General features: G+C 33.7%; 3 protein-coding genes across 3 annotated transcripts; 2 read left to right on the top strand and 1 right to left on the bottom strand.

The window, feature by feature from the left end:
* Nucleotides 1–313: 313 nt before the first annotated feature.
* On the bottom strand, nt 314–6,967 carry LOC107930394 (V-type proton ATPase catalytic subunit A). Its single transcript, NM_001327314.1, has 20 exons — nt 6,720–6,967; nt 5,596–5,722; nt 5,364–5,419; nt 5,196–5,252; nt 4,911–5,022; nt 4,794–4,831; nt 4,328–4,429; nt 4,175–4,231; nt 3,784–3,855; nt 3,612–3,713; nt 3,456–3,518; nt 3,245–3,377; nt 2,921–3,027; nt 2,309–2,503; nt 2,112–2,198; nt 1,876–1,980; nt 1,261–1,358; nt 1,062–1,140; nt 716–804; nt 314–630 (listed from the first exon to the last, which is right to left on the bottom strand). Exons 1-20 carry the CDS (start codon nt 6,795–6,797, stop codon nt 516–518), a joined length of 1,872 nt encoding a protein of 623 aa, NP_001314243.1. The 5' UTR covers nt 6,798–6,967; the 3' UTR covers nt 314–515.
* A 2,312-nt stretch (nt 6,968–9,279) lies between these two features.
* Nucleotides 9,280–10,252, top strand: LOC107930321 (uncharacterized). Its single transcript, XM_016861952.2, has one exon. It carries the CDS (start codon nt 9,380–9,382, stop codon nt 10,184–10,186), a length of 807 nt encoding a protein of 268 aa, XP_016717441.1. The 5' UTR covers nt 9,280–9,379; the 3' UTR covers nt 10,187–10,252.
* A 5,726-nt stretch (nt 10,253–15,978) lies between these two features.
* Nucleotides 15,979–23,735, top strand: LOC107930291 (long chain base biosynthesis protein 1). The gene is made up of 13 exons (XM_041102617.1): nt 15,979–16,318; nt 16,824–16,946; nt 17,230–17,324; nt 18,420–18,511; nt 18,883–18,976; nt 19,280–19,352; nt 19,457–19,589; nt 20,275–20,449; nt 21,323–21,463; nt 21,543–21,638; nt 21,946–22,087; nt 22,557–22,684; nt 23,265–23,735. Exons 2-13 carry the CDS (start codon nt 16,841–16,843, stop codon nt 23,430–23,432), a joined length of 1,443 nt encoding a protein of 480 aa, XP_040958551.1. The 5' UTR covers nt 15,979–16,318; nt 16,824–16,840; the 3' UTR covers nt 23,433–23,735.
* Nucleotides 23,736–23,940: the final 205 nt, after the last annotated feature.

Genomic DNA, 23,940 nt, shown 5'->3' with positions numbered 1-23,940 from the left:
AAATGTAAGATTTCAAAAACCTTTATTAAAAGATATATATGCATATAAGTTGCGAAAAAGGGATATTGTGTATGTGGGGCAGATATGATCCAAATTCAATTTTCGAAATCCGGAGAGGAGAAAATGAAGAACTTGCATATATAGATTCCCTGGGTATGCAATTTGGGGAAAATGAAATAAAACACTATTTTTTTTAAAAAAACGCATACATAAATACAAAGCTTATTATGTTGAAAATATCATTTTTTTTCCCACCCAAAACTTGAAAGGGAAAATACACATCTTATTTGCATACACGCACATATATATATATAATAAAAATAAGGATCCAGTTTCATGCTGTCAAAAAGGGAAAGGCCAGAAAGTAATAAATAACAAATTCGCAGCTAATACCACTCTAGAGTTCATGCCAACAAAAAGCTACAACGCCAGCACGACATGCATATAGCAAGACACAAGAGAGAGAAATCTGGACTAGGATAGGTAGGGAGAAAGTCTAATCTTTAACTTTTTGTTCACCTAGTTTCATCCTCCAATGCACGGAAACCAGCCGTAAGATCCTCGTTAAGCTTTTTGAATTTTGCCACCAGGGCTTCTTCTCCTTCCGCTGGGTCTTCAAATTTTTGTGACCTGTGTAATAGACAAATTATGCACCATTAGCATCCCTTCTTTTGGGCCAAAACAGCATCCTAGAAAGAAAAATGCTCCAACTTACACTAAACGATAAAAGAGATCTCCTAGACGATGCTTGATAAGACTGTATGTTATCTTCTGACCGTCCATCCCGGCAGCTTTCTCCACTGCCTGCACTTGATTAACAACTTTAATTATTATATATAATTCTACAACATGCTTTCTACTTTCTTAACATAAATTTCGCATCTTCAGCTGCATAGACATTTTAGAATTTAAAATGCTAATTTCTGTTCTGCAATTTCTAAGTATATATTACAGTCTACAGAGGCAGCCTAGATGCTTTTTCTAAAAACTGGCCATATTAGAAATTATTGGAAAACATGGTAGTACTGATAAGCAGTTGATGCAGCGACAGAGAGCACTACCTGGTTGGCCAAAGCATTGAAATGAACAATATTGCGCATCATCCAAACAGACTTGTAGAACGGACAGAACTTGTCATATCTGTCACAGCAAAACCAAGAAACACACACATAAATGGATTACCATATCAAGACAGACATTGAAACAACAATAGCTACAACGATAATTTTCTGGTGTCGAATAGTGAAGGCAGGAGCTTACGGAGTAAAAGCATTCTGAGCAAGATAATCTTCCCTTAAAAGTTTAGCAGTTTCTAGTGTGATCTTATCCGTTTCAGCTAGAGCATCCTTTCCTACAAGCTGTAACAATCCAGTGAGTGCTGGAGTAAGAGGAGAAAAAAAGTCCTAATAGTTTGCACTAGCAGATTACATAACTAAAGGTGTCCAAGGGCCAGGCAGCAGGCTGATTGTTTTCCAAGTTCCACAACCAAGCCTGGGCTGGCCCATTTCACTATTCAGATAAAAAATATTTTATAATAATATCCTAAATTTAAATTATTTATTATTATTATTAAGTAGTAATGTGGGTTGGACTAGCCTGAATTTGCCCAGTACGGGCCAGGCCTACCAGATCAAACAAGTATCCCAGCCTTTAGACAGATCTAACATAAACAACAATGACATTACAACCAGAACATGTAAACGAAAGCAAATGAAGGGACAAGAGGATGAAAGCAACATTATGTGTGTCTAATAGATTCAATGCTTGGTCAAAATTGACCTATAAATTTCTGCTCAGAAGTTCTTATGTCATTAAACAGTAATAAATAGCTAGATTCTAATTCATCAACAAACATAGCATGATAAGAAAACTTACCTGGACAATTTCATTCAAATCATCTTCCCTCTGAAGCACTTCTCGGGCCTTAGTCCTAATGCTAATAAAGTCGGGATCAAATTTCTCATAGAAAGATTCCAGTGCCTGAGAACAAAAGAAACAATCAATCAATATGGAAAAGTTGTACCACTTAGGAAAAGGCCAGCTCAAGGAAAGAATGGCAAATCATATCATGTGATAATTACAAACTAAGAGGGGTCAGATTATGAACATACCCCTGAGTACTTTGAGTATGAAATAAGCCAGTTGACAGAAGGGAAATGCTTCCTCTGAGCAAGTTTCTTGTCAAGACCCCAGAAAACCTAAAATCCAAACCAGCAAGGAATATGGAGATCATTTTTCCATATATAAGTATAACAGTCATACACAGTACTAACATAAACGAGGGAATGCATAAAATCTTGATTTATACCTGGACAATACTGAGGGTCGCAGATGTCACAGGGTCAGAGAAATCTCCTCCAGGAGGAGAAACAGCACCAACAATTGTCACACTACCTGTACGTTCTGGCCCACCAAGGCATTTAACTTTACCAGCACGTTCATAAAATGAGGCTAATCTAGCAGCCAGATAAGCAGGATATCCACTATCAGCAGGCATTTCTGCCTGCAAGAGAAATTAAATCAGATGCCAATATGAGCTTAATAGAAAGAAAGCTGTGAAGACAATAGAGTGAATACTGGAGGTATGCCAGAATTAAAAACAAATAAAAATTTCATTCATTTTCATTAATGAACAAAACAAAGCCACTTTTCCATCAAATCATATTTTTGTCAGTATTATTAAGCTGGAGGACCAAGACAACTGGGAAAAAAAAAGAAAAGAAATAGCAGTTCTACCCCCAATTACACAGAGACATCATTAATTTATCATTAGCCACATGAACTGTTATGAACGGAGACTGAACTGAAGCATTCTCCATGCACCATGTCGATAAGCCTAAACTATATGAAGCATTGGAAAATGATAAGACAAAGGGAAGACAGGTTGTTTCACTAAAAAAGTTTTGGCAAAGAATTTTACCAGCCGTCCAGAAATTTCACGCAATGCTTCGGCCCATCGAGATGTTGAGTCTGCCATCATACTAACATTGTAGCCCATATCTCTGAAGTATTCAGCTATAGTGATCCCTGCATATCCATTAAAAGAAAGAATGTTATTGGCAGCCCATGTCCATTTCAGAATACAAAAGGAGGCAACAAAGGTAAACACAAACAGATCCCCAAATTTGTCATATAATCAAAGAAATTAACAAAAAAAAAAACAATTGGACACTCTTACTCCCAGAGGTTACACTTCATGCAACAGTACACTGTCTAATTTATGGGTAGCAATTCAAAGTTTTACCCGTGTAAATCGAGGCTTCACGAGCTGCCACAGGCATGTTAGAAGTGTTAGCCACAAGTGTTGTGCGCTTCATGACAGATTCTTCACGACCATCAGGCAATGTCATTGTCAATTGAGGGAAATCCATAAGAACCTGAAATAAATAAACATAGAATCAGAGAACTAAAATTTCAAGAAGGATAAATTTCCAAAATAAAAGATAAAAGAACACCTCAGCCATTTCATTTCCACGCTCCCCACAACCAACATAGACAACAGCATCAGAATTCGAGTACTGCACATGGTCAGAAAAATAAACATAATGAATATCTATAATTGAGTTATCAAAAAAAGTTTTAAGTTCAATAGAACTGTATAAACACTTAACCTTAGAAAGAGCTTGACTAATCACAGTTTTGCCACAGCCAAAAGCACCAGGAATAGCACAAGTTCCACCAAGAACCGAGGGGAATAGAGCATCAAGAACACGCTGACCACAAACAAAGTCAATACCATTTTCCTTTGAAAGAAGAGTTGATTAAAACAACCCACAAGGCTACCTGGCCAGTAAGCAGAGGGGTATCTGCAGCAAGTTTTGTCGCAACAGGTCTAGGTGTACGTACAGGCCATGTCTGCAAACAGGTGTAGCATAGTTCAAATAAAAAAAAATTGCAATTATTAACAAAAAAGGGTATTACAGATGGAAAAATATTGACCGAATACCAAACGTAAACTAACTAATAAAAGACAATGGTCCAAAGCCAATTAACAAAAATCATCTTGGCCAAGTCCAAATTTTAGTACAAGGGATGACCAACATTGATATGTGACCCATCCCCACTCAACAATTTGACTAAAAAGTACTGAACAAACTCAAACGAACCTAACCCACCTAGTGTCACATATAAGCACGGAGAAAGCAAGACTAAAAAAATGAAAAATAATCAAAACCTGAAGCATGGTGAATTGCTTTTTGACACCTTGAAACTCAAGTTCCAGCACGGTATCCTACAATGAAGTAAAAGGGTCAGTCATAGCAAAAAGAAAGTTTTGTCCCACATTAAAGCATATAGATGTCATGATAAAAGAGTTAAACAGCCAAACCTTCAAAGAATATTGACCAGGAGGAGCAATGTAAGTTATCTTTCCCATTGCATCAGGAGGCAGGGCAACATGATGTTGCATCAAACTGTTTTCAAAGACGGTCTGCATTGAAGTTAAAGTATTAATTTTCAAAAAGGAAAAGGAAGTGATCCAAGTACCATCCTATTTCTCCATAGGAACTGGCTGTACGTTTTTGCCTTAAGAGATGCAATGCGTTGAAATATATAGGTTTTATTACTATTTTAAATTATTCAAGGTTTTGGCTCCCTAGCCCTCAAACAAAGCTTGTCTGTGTGCTGACTTCTGTAGAATAAAATGAAAGCAAATTGCAATTATGCACTCTCCCTCCCTTCCAATCGTTTTCTTCAAAACCCTCACCCTGTTAGTATATGTAAGGTACTGCCTATTGCTTTTGCTTGCTTAAGGAACTAGTATTATAAATGAGAGCATGAGGCATCAAACTTACAGCATACAAGTCTCCACCAGTTAGAAGGTCTCCCTCACCTGCAGGAAGTAAGAATTAAATTGAACACCAGTCTCAGAAGCCAACATCTAACTAAGTTGCATCTTAATAGCTACATACCGATTTTTTTAGGCTGAAAGTCCCAAAGAGCATCTTTGTCAAGAGCTGGGACAGAAACTCCTCTAGGGATATACACATCACCCGATCTTTTGGCAATAGTTTTCAAAGGCCTCTATGTTGATTTAACAACCAAAAAAAGATGAGCAGATATCAATTAACATGGACTCATAATAATACTACTTAACAACACAGCAGGTAAATGATAAGGTGATTTTCACAACAAAATAGACTAGAAAGAGCTACAGAGGTGGAGGAATTTAAACTGCATGCAAAGTATGATTGAACCTGAATGCCATCAAAAATGTTTCCCAATATTCCTGGTCCCAACTCAACAGACAGGGGCTGCACAAATAACATATGATATAAGCTCAAAAATATAATCAACTCACCATCAAGAAACTGAAGTGCAACTAGTGCAGCTTTAAAACTTAAAATGAAGAAACAATAATGGACCTTGTGTGTCCGCAGAACTGGATCATTAACCATCAGGCCAGCTGTTTCTTCATAAACTGAAACAAGAACATAGTTAAAGTTTCAGAACTCATTTCCGCTAAGGACCCTCACTGTAGCCACAGGTAATTAGTCTCTTTTTACAAACTTGCTTTCCAAAAAAGCAAAGAACATAAACAAAAGGAAAGCTTTAACCGAAAGGGCTAATGTAGTAATGTTAGTATTAATAAAACACCTTGGATTGTAGCAGAGTCTCCTTCCAACCGAATAATTTCACCAATTAGATTATCATGTCCAACACGGACTAATTCATACATGGCAGCACCAGCCATTCCATCAGCAACGACGACTGGTCCAGACACCTGTGTGGTAGTTGAAGTGGAGAAACAAGAAAAAGGAAGTAAGAAGAGAATGCATTAATCCTAGCTAATTCAGTAGGTTGTGTTCACTCAGAAAAAAGCACTTCAAGTTGATAGATGAACTTAAAAAGAAAGTCAAAATATTAATATCTAGCACTTCCTTCAAATACAATATTACTTGTATAACCACATGACAAATAGAAATAAAAAAGAAAGTAGCCTTCTCGTTATCTATACCGATGGAATTCACAATAACAAGTTTCTTCAATCAAACCCACAGTGATAAATTTTGACAGAAATTTGATCCTGAACCAGGCTTAGCATCTGAATCAAATGCATGATTTCAGCTGAAATGGGCAGTGGAAGCAATTCAACCGAAATATATTACAGCATAAACTATCACAAGCCTAACAAAATCAACAACAGTTTGGCAATAATTAAACAGTCATTGCAACCCCCAAAAGTAGCCAATTTTCAGTATTACAAAAAATAATAGACTACAAAGCATTGAGAGCATGAAATAACGACAAAAAAATAATAAAGGGAAAAATAAAAGCAAAGCCTGATAGAAATCATTAGGCTAACTACCAATATGGATATAAATAAGAACACAAAATTAAGCCTATGAATAATCAAGTAAATTAACATACAGATCAATCGAGAAGTCACTGATCAAGCATTTTCAAAACGAAATAAAATCCCCATAAAATATATCAAACATTTCAAATCACTATAATTTATAACAACAAAAGAAAAAAACAGATCAAGATTTCTTTAAAAAAATTTAAACACTCAATCAGTTCACTCCAGCCAAAAAACAGATCAATAAATTATAAAACACAAAAAAAAAGCCTGAAATCAACTAAATCTACAGTAAGAAACAAGGATCATCCAATAAAAAGATACGAAACACATCCAGCTAATCTCAATCCAAAGTTTTAAAAAAATCGAATTGAGGTTAGAAAATATAAGAAGAATGATATAATGAAAGAGAGTTCACCTTACGAACATAACCGTATTCGCTCTCTTTTTCTGAATCCTCGAAAGTCGTCAATCTGGATCCGTAAACTGCCGGCATTTTTCCCCCTTCTTTCTTAGATTAAATTAAACAAAATTAAAAGGAAAATCCAATCAATTTCAGATTAAATGAAAGAAAATAGCTTGGATTTTGAATATCTGAATAATTGCAATTGAAGTAAAGGAAATTATAAATAAAATTATCGATCAAACCCTAGTGTTTGAATCGAGAGAACAAATCAGTGAAGCAAAGAAACTACTCAGAGAGAAGAAAGGCGATAAATAGAGAGAGACATGAGGAGAAGCCGAACGTGATAATGAGATTTATTTATTGGGGATAACTTCGTGAATAGTCCCTGTAATTTATTGAAATTTCCAATATGACCTTATTATCTTTTAAAAATTCCCTGAAATCTTGGTAAAGATGTGACACTAACCGATTAAGTCATTCCACATGGCATCTTTTGTTTTTGTTTTTCTGGGAATTTAATATAAAATATAGCATTTTAAAAATATACAAATATAAAATTCTATGTCTTTTTAATATCTATTTTTGAAAAATAAGAAAAAGAAATTCAATTTTTACTTTAATTTTTCAAACAATTTTTAAAAAATTCAAATAATTTGTTGTGACGTGTCAAAGCTTTTGTCAAGGATGACGAAAAAGAAATAGAAGATGATACAATGACAGGATCCGTGTCAAAGCTTTTATTTATCTTATCATATATTTTATATCACGCAATATAGTATATATTATTTGATTACATATTTTTTTATAACCTACATAATATATGTTATCCGGTAATTATGAATTGCTAAACTAAATCTAATTTGTCATGTCATCCCCTTCAAAATTCAACACAATATTAATTTTTGTTAGATATTTTTATATTTTGATATTAATTTCATAAATTAATTTATTTCTGAGATTAGGATTGCGATGATTTATACTATAGGTGGAGAGTCATAAAAACTAGTGAATTTGAATTCCTGAGTAAGAGCACAAGAAGAGGGAGAATGATATTTAAGGATGTTAGTGTAGAGTGAAATAAAAAAGAAACTCCCTTAACCTCGAAACCTCGAAAGATCTTAAAAAGTACTTGACGAGATGTTATGTGATGTTCTCTTATTAGTTTTGTATTGTTTGGAGCTTAATCAATCTACTAATGTATAGGGGTTTAGTTAAGAGGACTAGCAAGGGCTCTAGCTCCTATAAAATAAAAAGTTTTCTATTCAAGATATTTAAATTTTTAAAAATTTTAAGTTAGTAAAGGCAAATTATACTTTGGCCGCTTAAAATGATAAAATTTGATTTAATTCTTTAAAATATAAAGATATAAACTATTAAAATGGTGAAAATTTATTTTTACTATCGTAAAAATTAAATTTTAATTTTGATCATCCTAAAAAAAACTTTCTAGCTTCGCCCTATTAATATATTTTCTTTATAAGCATGGGTTGTGATATTAGGACAACGAATAAATATTTTGTTCCTATCAAGAGCGTAGTCCCCACATATGCTCGCAAATGTTTTTAGCTCGCAAGGCAACCTGAGAGAATTGTAAGGTATGAGGTGGATTCATGAGCTATAGGTATGACAAATTAATTATAATTTATGTATAAAACTGAAATAAAAAGAATTAAGCTTCAACTAGTTACAATCTTTAAAAAAATTAATTTATAATTAATTATTGTTTAATTAACAATACAACTAATGAGGTATCACAAATTAGATTACGATATAACAGGTTTTAATACTCGAACCTTAATCCACTACTTCCGAAGTAGTTTAAATTTGGATTTAGAAAGAATCAAACTCATAACCTCTTCCACATTACATGAAGTTTTAACTAACAACACCACCTTTTTTTTTTGAATAATTTATTACGACATACACAAATTAATATATAAAACAATATAATAAAAACATTATTTCCCAAATCAACTATAACAATTAATTATAGAATTAAAGTAATTACAAGTAATTCTCATTTAAAACTATTTTTTTGTTTGATTTTAAAACATTAAAAAAATCATTTTAACATTTCCAGATTTGATTTATAGAGGTCCTATACTAAAAATCAGGTTATATTTTGCTTCATTTACTAAAAATTAGGTAAATTAATTATTGTATATTAGATCAAATAACAAATCAATCATTCTGTTAAAAAAATTACTCATTTCTACTATTAAAAACTAGCGTAACTGACAGAACACGTGGCGTGCCAAGTGTATTTCATGTTAACGTACGCGGATAAAATTTTAACACTAGAAATGAATGGGACTTTTATCAATAGGATCAATTAGCTTTTTATCTAATGTACAATGATTAATTTACCAAAATTTTAAAGTGGATGGAACAAAATGTAATTTAACTCTTAGTTTAAGGGTATTCTGAATTTAGGTTTTTTTACATAATTAAATATCCAATAAATAATAGTATTTAATTTAATTTTAGATTTGTATAGTAATATTGGAAGAATTTGCTAGTTAGGTCCTTGGTGAATTTCCGATCCAAATGAATGGAGCTTACTGGGCCGGGTACGGATCTGCTATTCTCGCCTTACGATAAATCTATACGTTCATCAAACACTTGAATCTTTACTGCAATTGCTTCAATTCTTTTAAAATCTCAATCCAAAAATGGTTTTCCTACTTTTCAATCCTCCATCTTCAACCCCAATATCTCTTAGTTTTAAAGTTTCCTCTTCATTCAAACCCAAAAAAATCTCATCACCAGCTTCGTTTCCAATTCCAACGGCGAAAACAATTTCGGCAACGGATATAATCATAGATTTCGGCAAACACAAAGGTAAGATGCTCGGAACTCTCCCTTCCAATTATCTCCGATGGGTTTCGAAGAACCTCCGTGCCGGCAATTATGAACGGTGGGCGAAGTTAGCTGATCAAGTGCTCGAAGACCCAGTTTATAAGGATAGAATCGAGTGGGAATTTGCTGAGAATGTTTTGAGTGGAAACAATGCGAAAGGGATTACGGCTAACGATGAGAGTTCGGTGTCGTTGTTGTTGGAAATTAGTGAAAGATTTGGTTGGGATAACGAAGATAAAGATGGTTGGAGTAAAGTTAAGTTCGAGCTTCTTGGGACTAGTAATGGCGGAAGGTTACCGAGAATTGGGGGTAACAACGGGGGAAACGACAATGGAGGAATTAGGGAAGGTAAAGAAGGGAAGAAAGTGAGATGTGAAGATGGGGTTTTAGGGGATAAAAGGATGGAGAGGAGGGAAAGGATGAGGCTGAAGAAAGAAAGAGAGAATATACGGAATAAGAAGAATTGGGGTGGTTCTGGTGGTGACTGCGCCGGTGGTAATGTTAGGAGGGAGAGGAATCAAGGGTCTGGAAAAGATCAGATGGTGGAGAGTTTCAATCGATTTCCTGGTCGTGAAGCTCTCTTGAAGAAGGTACTAAATAACCGTAGAGGATTTTTGTGATATTTTCTAAATTTAGTTGTATTTTTGTGACCATGGAAACTTATTTGAGAAACAATTCAGAACCAACATCGAATTGATAGATTGAAATACGAATTTAATGAATTTAATCGATTTTTTAATTAATTCAATTGATTGAATTATAAATTAATATTGCGAAAATCTAATTATTATTTTTAGCCATTGCGAAAATTTATAAAATAATTATCTAATAATTGATTGAAACATAAAGTGACAACTATTAAAATTAGTATAGTAGGATTTTCAACCCTCAACATTTATGCATTGTTCATTTTAATCTTGATTCTAAAAATTCTAGCTTAGGATATTAACACATAAACTTATTAAAGTTGAGTGACTAAAACATAAACTTAATAATAGTCATGGGTAAACTACATCTAAATTTACTATATTGTTATTAAGTTTAGTTTTGGTCACTCAACTTTAATAAGTTACGAATTGATAACTGAACTATTTGAAAGTTTCCATTTAAGTCATTTAGATGCTAAGTTCTTTTTTTAAAGTTTAACTAACGAGTTTCAAGTAACGGTTTGACAATTGATACATCATTGAGTAGAAGAACATACCTTAGATTCAAGTTAATTTGATGATTTGTGTCGGAGAAGAAAGTTGTTTGGATTTTGGTTTGTAGATTTGTGAAGTTCAAATCTATTTCATGAAAAAAAATTGAACTGTACAAAGAAGGCCATACAATAACAATTTCAATAATCAAGTGACTTAAAAAAATTTCGGCCCATTTACCTAAGAAAGCTGTTTTTTTCAAAATTTACCGAAATGGGCCGATTTTTTTATTATTTACCAGAATGGTTCATTTTCTGGGAAATCGTGTCCACGTCAGCGCGATGTCAGGATACGTGTCAGGATATCGCGTCCACGTCAGCAAGTCGCACTGACGTGGACGCAATGTCACCCGCGCGTGAACAGTACCCCAACGGTCAAATTTTTGACCGTTGCCCCCCCAACGGTCAAAAAAAATAACTATAAAACCCCCACCCCTTTTTTTTCACAAACAAATCCTATCTCAATTTCCTTCCAAAATCCTCTCAATTTCCTTCCAAAATCCTCTTAAACTCTCAATTTCCTTCCAAAATCCTCTCAATTTCATTCCAAAAATCTCTCAAATCCATATTAAATTTCAATTTCCCCTCAATTTCATTTTTTTAAATAATTTCAAATTTTTTATATTTTTTTAAAATAATTTTAATTTTTTTTATATTTTCATCAATGGCCGGATCATTGATTCGTCTTGATAGGAATCACATATCGGTGGAGCAAATGAAAATGGTAAGTATTAAATTTAAATTTTAAATATTATTTAAGATGTTTTTATTTATGTATTTTTAGAAAATTATTAATTTATTATTTGTTATAAAAGTCTGAAGATCAGGTATTGGAATGCACTATCCGGAATATGCATGGTCCTCCATCACCGTTAGTAGAGAACTACCTGCGACAAGCGGGTTTTTGGCACGTGGCGACGGTAGGCCGAGGATGCAAGTTGGAGCCGAAACTGATCATTGCGTTGATCGAGAGGTGGTGACCCGAGACGCACACATTTCATCTTCCATGTGGTGAGTGCATTATCACTCTAGAAGATGTCCATTTGCAATTGGGATTGCCGGTGGACGGGCACCCAGTCACCGGGTCTGCCCAATCTAGCAATTGGGAGGCGGTGTGCTACGAGCTTTTGGGCGCTGTTCCGGATAAAATGGATGGAGGTAAGGTGGAGATGGGCTGGTTACGTGCCACATTCCCCAATCCGAATGCAAATTCAACCGAAATTGAAAGAATCTGATATGCTCGATCATACATTCTTCAAATAATTGGAGGTTATCTGATGCCCGACACGTCACGGAGCCGTGTACATCTAAGGTGGCTGCTAAAACTCGTTGATTTTAGAGGAGCCGGTGAATTTAGTTGGGGGTCTGCCGTCTTGGCAACATTATATCGGGAGATGTGCGGGGCGACGCGACCGAGAAGAGCAAACATTGGAGGTTGCCTGTCACTACTGCAATCATGGGCACGGTTTCGCTTTCTATTTCTATGTCCTCGAGTGAACCACCCACATACATTCCCACTCGTAACGAGGTAAATTTTATATTACATTTTGGAATTGTTATGTAGATTTTGTAAGAATAAAAGTATGCTAAAAATTTATTTAATTAGGTGGAACCATCCGGCAAGTTATCGTGGATTACCGTCTGAACTTGAAGATATACGGCTTCTATTGGAGCAACGGTCGGAAGCAGAAGTAAGTATTATTGCAAATAGATATTTCCATACATTCGCTAGTGGGACCGGTATATAGTATTTAGTATTTAGTATTATGTATATAACTGATATTTCTATCATGTTCATGTAGTTTCAATGGACACCATACAAGGATCCGGCAATTCGGGCAGTAATCCCGGAAGAGTTTTTACAAAATCCGAACGCTTGACACGCGAAAGGTGTTGATCAACTATGCAACCGTGGAGCCCCACCAGACAGACAGAGTCCTACGACAGTTTGGATGTAGACAACCGATTCCTGCGGACCCTGAGGTGTTTGACGATCACCACAAAATCGACCTTCGGTTATTAGGTACGGATTGGCCTAGATACTGGTTAGAGTACACGAAAATGTGGGAAAATCGGCATGAATATCTACCTACTCGGGAAGAAATCATCGTTCCGGAGTTAGCGTGCGTTCCAGAATACATGCCATGGTTTAGGATCCATGGGAAGCCGTATTTACTTACGCTAGAGGAGAGGCAACGACAATTACGTCTCGGAAGGGGAAGGCGCGAGCCTCTAAATCCAAGACGAGAAGACTTCGAAGGCAGCCCTTCAACGAGGCCCAGACAATCACCCCACGCATCATCAGCGGACATGCAATCACCGGCCCCAATGAAAGCACCGACGCAGCAATTCAACAGATGATACCGACGCAATCGCCTTTCCCTATGATGCCAGGTGTGTTTCCTAGCCCTTATATGTACCCTAACCCGTACATGTATCCTTTTCATAATTTATAGCCTCAGCCCAAACTTGCTACTGTAGCAAAATCGCGTCCACGAGGGCGCGATTTTATACTATTTGCTCAGAAACGTCAAAAAAAATTATTTCTTACATGACCAACTATAGCGAAATCGCGTCCACGAGGGCACGATTTCACAATTTCTTCTCAATTAGCATCCACGAGGGCGCGATTTTATACTATTTGCTCAGAAACATCAAAAAAAATTATTTCTTACATGACCAACTGTAGCGAAATCGCATCCACGAGGGCACGATTTCACAATTTCTTCTCAATTAGCATCCTCGAGGGCGCGATTTTATACTATTTGACCAGAAACGTCAACTCAAAATAATTTATTTCGGGACCCCTAAACCCTAAAAAGCTTGAACCCTAAACCCTAAAAGCCAAAAAAACCAAACGTAAAATCAACGTCAAAATCGCGTCCCCGAGAACGCGCTACGTGTCAGGACATCGCGTCCACGTCAGAGCGACCTGCTGACGAGGACTCGATGTCCTGACACATACCCTGACATCGCGCTGACGGGGACGCGATTTTCTGGAAAATGGACCATTCTGGTAAATAATCAAAAAATCGGCCCATTTTGGTAAATTTTGAAAAAAAAACGGCTTTTTTAAGTAAATTACCCAAAATTTTCGAATAATTCAATGTTTATTTTATAATTTTTTAAAGTTGAATGGCCAAAACATAAATTTACTAATAGTTTAATAACTTTTAGTATAATTTACCTATTAATATAAATAATGTTTAAAAAATTGAACTAATGATTGAATCGATTGTACCACCAATTCGCAGTTAAACTAATTGAATCAAGGATTAGATCGTTTCGCTGTTCACATTGGGTCCGTTTGTTTACATGTAAAAGGTTTTACGGAAAATATTTTCTGCATTTTCTTGTGTTTGTTTCACAGAAAATAACTTGATCAACGGAAAATGACTTACAGGTCAACAGAAAATAAGCCTTTTTCATTGTAAAATGACTAAGAGCTCATCAATAGATAATTTTACTTTTATATAAAAATTAACTTAAATCAACTTTAATATTATTATATTGATAATAAATTTTATTTTTAAAAATATTTAAAATATTAATATAAAAATATTATATTTTTAATATTATTAAACCTACGTATTTAATTATTTATATTTAGTCATATGATAAATTATTAATATAATAAATATAATTTATTATTTTTAATAAATTATTTAATATTTAAATTTTATTTTAATAGTAAAATTTAAAAATAATAATTTTAAATAATATTATTCACATAGTATTGAAAATATCAATATTAATATTTTAATACTAAATATTTATTACAATTATAAATATATTAATAATAAATGTTTTGTAGTATAAATGTTAAAATATGTCATAAGTCTACATACTCTTCACAAATTTACAATTTAGTTTCTGTAATTTTATTTTCAAGAATTTAGTCCCTCTACTTTCTAAATTTGAAAATCAAGTCTAACTGCTGACATTGTTGATTTTTTTTGTCAATTTTGTTAATGTCATATTTTTAAATTAAAAAAAAACTCAGTTGGTAGTCATGTAACTAAAAAATAATCGTTACAATGAACCTAAATTTAACAAAATATTTTTAACATATGTAAAAAGAATGTAAAATATAAAATTATAGATATAAAATAAACTCAATTAAACAATGAAAAATAAAAAAAAAATCAAATGTATGTTTGTTTAATTGAAAACGACTTTTATGAAATATTTTTAAAGAATTTGCCAAACAAAAGAAAATATTTTACACAAATTCATCCAAACACCAGAAATATTAGTTTTTTTAGAAAAGTAAGTCATTTGCCAGAAATCATTTTCCGAAAGCCATTTTCAGTGAAACAAACGGAGTCTAATACTTTTTTATAAAATTTATAAGAAATAAATTTTTACCAATAATATTAACGGCTCATCCATTTAATTTTGTTGGGTATAGCCCAACACACTTCCTAAACTTAAAAAAGATAAAAAGCCCAAATGTTATAATGAATTAAATATTTAAAACAATTTGGTAAATATTTTTAGGGTAAACTAATCAATAATCACTAATTCATACTTAAATTTTTATTTTGGTTATTAAATTTTAAAATGTTATAATTTGGTTATTAATGCTTCAAAATTGTTTTATTTGAGCACTGGCTGTTAATTGGCTTAACGCCTAACGGGGTGACATTATAAATTTTAAACGGTGTAATAAACTTTTATACTTTCTATAAAATTGACCGTAATTTTATATAAAAATGATAAAAAATTCAAAATTCTTTTTAAATAAATTAAAATATAATTTTAAAATATATACAAACACATAAAAAATGTATACACATAAATACATAAAATAGATAAAAATAAAAATCATAAATACATAAAAATAAAATTTTTTGAATAACGGAAATCATTAAAATGAAAAAAAAAACAAGAGTAAAATAAACTTGTAGCCTGTAGGCCTTCCCTCTTCTAATTTTCCACTTCTAGGCCTTTTATTTCATGCATTACACTGTTCTATTTATTTTTGCTTGGATCATTGTTAAGTAGAAGTTTACCTGGAGTGTTGTTATTTATTTCCAAAGGTGCTCTAATCTCACCGAAAGCTTCCAAAATTCTAGTAGCCATCCAACTCGGAAGTTGTAAAATAGTCGACAAAGGCACCAGCAACGGACCGGCAACAAGCGTGACTGGATTTTGGCCTGCATTAGGTTTTCGAGATGTAAATGATACAAAGTAAACAAATTGATCTGACATTGACCTTACGCCAAAGTTAGGATTCCGACTTCTTGAGCTACATAAATTTTATTAAATTTTATATATTTAGGTCCAACTGGCCGGTCCGGTTTCAATTATAAAGAGAAAAGTCATGGGACCGTGGATTGGCATTGCCGTATCCTACCTTTCTTTCTTGCAATATCGTTGGTATTGTCACGTGCCTCATAAAATTCTAAATCTCCTCCTCGTGGTCGTAGTCGTCGGCTTCTTCTTCGTCGTCGTTTCAAACCAGCCAAATTCTCAAACCAATATAAATACCAATAAATTAGAAATAAAATATTATAAACTGAATCAAGAGGATTGCCGGAGCTCGCATCAGGTACTTAGCTTCTCACTTCTTTCGGATTCTTTTTTTTTTAAATGATTTTGAGTTGAATTTCCACATCAAAATTATGCCTAATTCTCTAATATTGAACTGCTTAATCAAATCTTAGTGATCTCCTAAGGTTCTTTTATTTTTATTTTTCGACTTTTAAGCTGATTAGCAGATCAATCCTTTGAAACTTTAAAATTCTTCTGTCTTTTCTTCTGTCTTTTCTTCTGTATCTCAACATTTAATATATAAGTTTGCTGTATTGTTGATTAATCCTTCAATATTTTGCATCATTTTCTGTTTCTGTGTGATTGTTGTTGATTTATATTAGTAAACTATTTGGTCTTTTTTTTCGTTCATTATGATTAGCTTAGGTACTTCTTCAAATTATGTTGGAAGTAATTGTTGTATTTTAGTCATTTATTCGTTTCAAATAAATGAATGAATGTTGTATTTCTCTTTGCTTTAGAAGAAAATAAAGTTCATCATCTAATCCTTTCTATTTGTGTAGTGGACTTATCAACAACAATGGAATTAGCTGCATTAAACTTAGTTAATGCCACTTTAAATTGGATCACTTTTGCTTTGGATGCCCCTTCTGCACGAGCTGTGGTGTTTGGAGTTCACATAGGCGGTACACTCTTTAACTCCCGTTTACATCATGCTATATTTTTCTATGTCGGATTCCAGTGTGAGTATTAGAACAGATGAGTGTCTGACACCAGAATGTTAATTGTTCCTAGAGTTCTATGCATTTGGAGGATCCTTGAGAATCATTTCCCAATACCCATGTCTAGATACATGTCGGACAGGGATGCTTCAAAAAAAGAAAAAGTCGGAGCAACATAGATCTTTTCTCTCATTCATACTTGGCATGTATACATTATCTTTTATTTATTTGTTTTTTTATATTACAGGGCATTTATTTGTGGAAGTTCTTCTTTTGGTGGTCATTCTTTTTCTGCTTTCCCAGAAAAGTTACAAGCCTCCTAAGCGGCCATTGACAAAGAAGGTTTTGTTGCAATTCTACTTCTAATTAATGTTTCCTTGGATAGATATTGCTTCAAGTTTATGTAGGCTCTGGTCATAATTCTCGGAATTTATGACTGCTATATTTCTATTAAGTATTTTGTACCTAGGATTTGGGCCAATATGCCTGTGAGAACTGTTAGGCACCTTTTCTAACCAAAATCCTTTCTCAACCACATTTGATTAAGGAAGGTTCAACAGTAACAAACTATTCTTTACTACTTTAACATAGGGATCTAAATGAGACACTTGTCCTTGCAAGCTGCTTGGTATGGTTTATAAACTACTCAAATTTGACTTGGACATTGTTGCGTAAAGCTCAAGCTTGAGTTATCGAGCTAATTGAATTCGAGTATCCTAATGCTTGACTCAAATAACTGATGAGCCTAATAAAAATTTTCTATTTTAATTGGGACTGACAAATCTCTATTTTATGTCAAGCTTCAGCATATATAATTGAGGTTGAAGCCGATCATGGGAATCACACTTATTTTTTTTACTAGATAAACAAGCTTAATCAAGCCTACTTAACTGAGTTTGAGCAGTTTGATTTTTATCTTGAAACAAGCTTGGGCTTTAGAAGTAAAAATAAATCAATTTTAAACCAAACTCCCATCCTTGAATTTCGAGTTGTGGTTGGCTTGATAAAACCCCTACTTTAACATGTATATATATACATTGCAATGTTTAATTCTTTTTACTTGTTCAAATTGTCTTTTCAGTCTTCCACGAATTATATTTTTTTAAATAAATAGTTTCAAGTTTGAATACACACATCATCAAGGGATTGTCACAAGGGTTGCCATATACACTTTGAGCTTAAAACTTTCTTCTTAAGTGTTTGATGACTTATGTTGGATCAAGTCCTTTTTGTGTTCTAAGTTTAACAATTGATATGTTTTTTAATTTTATGTTAAGTTAGATATGGTGCGTTTGTGTCAGATGTTAACTTTGTGCTGTTCTACTATTGATATGCTTTCTTCATCCTTGTAGTGTTTTACTTTTTACTTATTATTCATTTTATGTTGATGATGTTGAATCAGCCTAACATTCTGAATGGTCTTCCCATTGTTTGTAGGAAATAGATGAGCTCTGTGATGAATGGGTCCCAGAATCCCTTATTCCTCCTATCACGCAAGAGATGCTGAGTGAACCCCCAGTGTTGGAAAGGTGAGTATAACTGTCAGTTTTACATGAATTTTATTGGACTCTTGAAAAAAAATATATGGTTCGACTTAATATGCTTAGCTCTGCTTTGAAGATTTGGGAGATACACATTTCAACCAAATATATTTATTTTATTTTTTCTTCCAAACAAATGTGTGACATTTCCTTTTTTCAGCCTTTTATACTCTCTTCTCCAATTTCCTTTTCATTTGGAATCATAATTATTAGTTATTCTTTAGGTTATATTTACCGATGTATGCTTTTACAATAGATTTTATAGAATTTTAATAAATACTCATGATTTGATATAGTTTAAATATTTAAGGCAGATTCTTTTCTGAAGTGGCATAGCTTATTAGTTCATCTCTATGCAGTGCTGCTGGGCTCCATACTATAATCGATGGGAAAGAAGTTGTGAACTTTGCTTCTGCAAATTATCTTGGATTTGTAGGGCATGATAAGTTACTTGTAAGAATTTCATTGCTATTATTAATTTATTCTACCATTTGGTCGACAGGAAGAGAGAATAAATAAATAAATAAACAAACCATATACCAAGATAGCATGATTATAATCCTTTCTAAGTTTTCCTTGAAACATACACTTTTCTTCCATTTACCTTATCAAAAAGGTGTTTATGTAGGCTGTTAAGTAATATTAAAAGATAGTTCGCAAAGGAGAAGCATATGTTTTAAAAAATTTGGGAAAGTTATAATGACTAGTTCTCAAGATTTTGTTTCTTTTTGCCATGAAATAAAATGTGTTTACCAGGAATCATGTACTTCTGCGTTGGAGAAATATGGTGTTGGTTCTTGTGGTCCTCGTGGATTCTATGGCACCATTGGTAAGCATCAATACCTATACAGTTTTGTATGGTGGTTTTTGGACTCTCTTTCTAGATCTTCTATAAGAACAAGATTCAGATTGTGACAACCTTTTCTTATTCAGATGTCCACCTTGATTGTGAGGCCAGAATAGCAAAGTTTTTGGGAACACATGATTCTATCCTCTATTCTTATGGGCTTTCCACCTTGTTCAGTGCAATCCCATGTTTTTGTAAAAAGGGTGACATAATTGTTGTGTAAGTGAAAAATGTCATTGCCTTAAATGGATACATATATGGCTATTTTCCTGGATTTGACATTGTAAGCTGTGGTATGGATAACTTGTTAAATTTTTGGTTTTTACTCTTTCAGTTTTTTGTTCTCCTTACTTTTTTATGCTCTCTCTCAATGTTTGCATGTTAATTGATTGCATGATGCACTTCGAATTCCCAAGAATGGAAATTAGATCCCCCCTGCTTTTTGTATTCTGTGGGGCTTTTTCTTTTACCAAATTAATAGTTAGATCATCTTACTAGTAGATGTTTTTCACAGGCCAGATTGTAATATATTCTGCAATGGGTCTCCTGATACATGAGGCCCGACCTTCATTAAAAACTAAACTAATTAATGTGATGTATGGTTTAGAATTGTTAAGCAAATTCATAAAATTATTTACCGTAGAGAATGCATTCTTGTATGCTTGGAGGAAACCATATGAAGATTGGGTTTATTGTCCTTTGTGTGCATTTTGTCAGAATAGAGCAGCTGAATTTTAAAGGGTATTTAGGGGCCCAAATTGCTTTTTTAGTTGTCTTGTTTTGTTGCACCTTCCTTAGCATAAATGTGTACCTCTTCTTTTAATATTACAATTTTAGAAAATTTAAGGCGTAGATTTGTATCTTATTTATTAGTTACATTTTCTTTTTGTTTTTGGTTATCCAGGGATGAGGGAGTCCATTGGGGAATACAAAATGGCCTCTACCTTTCTAGAAGCACCATTGTTTATTTCAAGCACAATGATATGGAATCTCTAGAAAAAACTCTTGAGAAAATTACAGCACAGAACAAGCGGGCTAAGAAATTACGGCGCTACATTGTGGTTGAATCTGTGTATCAGGTATGTTATGTCAAGTTCTCACAAGCTTCAACGATTGTATCCTTAGTGTGCCCATGTTGTACATAAATACCTGTGTTTGTAGGATTTGGCTAATAAATACAGTTGTTGCCTTGAATTACTGCTCATGAGTCATAAGTTTCTTGTTCACTGTCTTTGACATTGCAAAAATGGAGCAAATTCTCCATGATTTGTCAAGTAGAGCCTTTACAGCCGCCTTCAAAAAGCTATGTATGAAGGTGGTGAGTGGCAGTTAAGCCATAAGCATTACTAGGTTTCTTGTTAGGTTGACTAAGAAAGTTGTTGAAATGCGGAGCAATAGACTATTTATAAATTTGTCTGACAAGAACTTGTTTGGTGCAAGTTTGTAAAATCGACATGCTTGTGGCATTGCATGTCAATGCGGTGGACTTTGTACATTCATTTCGTACTATTCTTCCTTGCATAATTACGATCTATTATGACATTCTCATCTAAACCATGCTCATCTTTTGTTAATACAACAAAATCAGAACAGAATAGGATGAGTGAGTGCTATAATAAATCAGTAGTGATGTGGAGAGTGTATATTTTTTCTTAATGAAATTGCTTAGAATTACTGACTTGCCAAAAAGCAAATATCATTCTTTGGCTTCTTAGGGAATCATTCTTAACGGAAATTTTGCTAATTGTTTACTATTTGTTTTACCCTGCTGCGTGTTTGTAAAATAGTGGTACATATGAGGAGACTTGGAAAAAATGTAGGAGAGTCCTTTTGAGTAAAAAACTGTGAGTTCCAATGGATCAAAGTTGATGATACCCTGTATGGGTTGGTTCTTACTGATTTTTCTAATTGTAGTCTCACCATAGCTAACATTTTATTGGTTAAATATGTAGAATTCGGGTCAAATAGCTCCTTTGGACAAGATCATCAAGTTGAAAGAGAAGTATCGCTTCCGTGTCTTATTGGACGAGACCAACTCATTTGGTGTTCTTGGCCGTACCGGAAGGGGTCTGACTGAATACTGCGGGGTTCCGGTGTGTTTATAATTTTTTTAAGTTACTATTTTATAGTTGCTTTGGTTTTGTTGGTCACTAACAGTTGAACGTACTGCAGATAGAGAAGATAGACATTGTTACTGCTGCCATGGGACATGCATTGGCAACAGAAGGAGGATTCTGCACTGGAAGTGCTCGAGTCATTGATCATCAAGTATGTAGTCTATGACCTTTTAGTATTGTTGAATCTTGGAAGCTCTACCTAGTTTTACTCGTCATAAACATTATTTTTAATAGATAGACTCAAAATAGTCAAGACTATACCAGTGGATTACCTTTTTGCTCTGGTATTGGTACTTGTATATTGGTGTGTTTAGGCATACCATCTTTTATATCAGTATTTTTCAAATGTTCTTCATGTATATATATTTATTTGTATATGTTTGTATGGTACCAACCATCCTGGATAGACTCCTAATACATTTGTAAAATGCTAACGGTAATTCCATGATTGGTGGCAGCGGTTGAGCAGTTCTGGCTACGTCTTCTCTGCATCTTTACCCCCATATTTGGCTAGTGCTGCAATTACTGCTATTGACATCCTAGAGCAAAATCCTGATCTGACATCAAAGCTGAAGGAAAACATTGCCATTTTATGGAAAGGTTGGTTTTGAGCTTAACATTTTCTTTCTTGTATGGTTTTAAGGATTTCCTTTGTTGGTTTCAACTTGTCTGTTACATTGGTCGGTAGTCCATAGTAGATAAAAGTACAGACAATGTTTATGATTGACAAAACCTTTTCTGGTTCTAAATAGAAGTTGATATGTCATTAACCTCTGTAACATGCTAACATCTTGTCACAAAGCACATCGGTGTATCTTTTAGTGTAAGCCTTTGTTTCGTAGTAGATAAAAATGCAGACAATTTTTTTATGATTATTGTATAATTGACCAAACCATTTCCGGTTCTGAACTTGTGATAGGAATTGATATTTTTTCTGATTAATCTCTGCAATATGCTAACATCGGATCACAAATCAAGTTGTTGTATTCTGTAGTGCGATCCTTTGTTCGGTGGTTATTATGTAATTGATCTAATCACTTCCGGTTCTGAACTTGTTGTGAAAACACAGGACTCTCCGATATCCGGGGGCTTTCAATAGCAAGCAATCCAGAATCACCGATTGTTTTCCTTGTGCTTGAAAAATCAACTAGTTCGGTGAAAAGTGACCTCCAGCTCCTTGAAGACATTGCTGATCGTGTAAGTACACCATTCTCATGTTTCCTTCTTACTAGTAGTGGCGAGTTATATTATTCTGAAATCTTTATTTTTCTTGAAATATTTGATATTCATACATGAGTATGCAGATATGATTTTCTAAATATATATACAACTTAAAAATCATTGTTGCTTTAACTCTTCATTTTCTTGAAATACCTGTGTCCGACATATTTCTAGATATGTAGATGACTTGACTTTCCAAAGACCTAAGCACATAGGAAAAATTCTATATACCTGTATCGGGAACATACTTGTATCTAACACATCTGAATCCAAGTAATACAAGTCTATGCTACTCTGACTCGATTGTGAGTGCGGATATGGGTATGTTTCCAACGTCAATATGTTCAACTTTTTTCATACATTTGGAAGATCTATGGAGGGTCATATTTCCATTTTCCTATTCAAATGTCTCAGTTATAGATATTTCAAGAAAAATAAAAAAGTTTCAGACAACATATAATTCAGACATAGATCGAAATGTGACTGACACTCTCGAGTCCAGGTAACATAGAAAAGTGGATATGGATACCTGATTGAAAACATTTACATTTTACAGGCCTTGAAACAAGAATCCATTTTTGTAGTGGTTTCAAAAAGATCAACTCTCGATAAATGTCCCCTTCCTGTCGGGATTAGACTGTTTGTTTCAGCCGCCCATTCAGAGTCCGACCTGCTTAAGGCATGTGAATCACTCAAGCGAGTCGCAGCTGCGATGCTTAGGTGAGTGATACCCATCATATATATATATTTGTGTATGTATGGATTAGTATCTACTGTCAGTATAGTTTTTTTTAACTTTGTAAGCGGAGTTGAAAATTCAACATGTTCTTATATTATATTTGAAAAAAAACTTTACTAGCGGTGGATATGATAAATTATCCATTCAAGATTTTGTTTTAAACTGCATTGGAAGATTTTTCTCGTGGAACTGTTCACTTTTCTTAAATTTTCTCTAGCAAGAAAACAAAATGTAACTACAATTTAAACGTTTTACTTTATTTTTTATAATTTAAATTAATGTTTTTCATCTTTTCAAGCTATTTATTTATTTTACGTTGTTAAATTAAGCTTTGTAATTCATATCTTGAAAGTGTATTTTCATATGTAGGAATTAACAAGTTGGTATTGTGATTATTTTGTAATTAATTATTTTCTCATGTCATATTTAAAATTTTCTTGAACGACGTAATATAATATTATCGAGGATTTTGGGTTTCGAATAAGGTGTTAAT

This window comes from Gossypium hirsutum, chromosome D10 (assembly GCF_007990345.1).
Source record: "Gossypium hirsutum isolate 1008001.06 chromosome D10, Gossypium_hirsutum_v2.1, whole genome shotgun sequence".
In the NCBI taxonomy this organism is placed as follows: Eukaryota; Viridiplantae; Streptophyta; class Magnoliopsida; order Malvales; family Malvaceae; genus Gossypium; species Gossypium hirsutum.
Note: the sequence above shows the minus strand (reverse complement) of the source record. Positions and strands in the feature narration are given on the sequence as shown.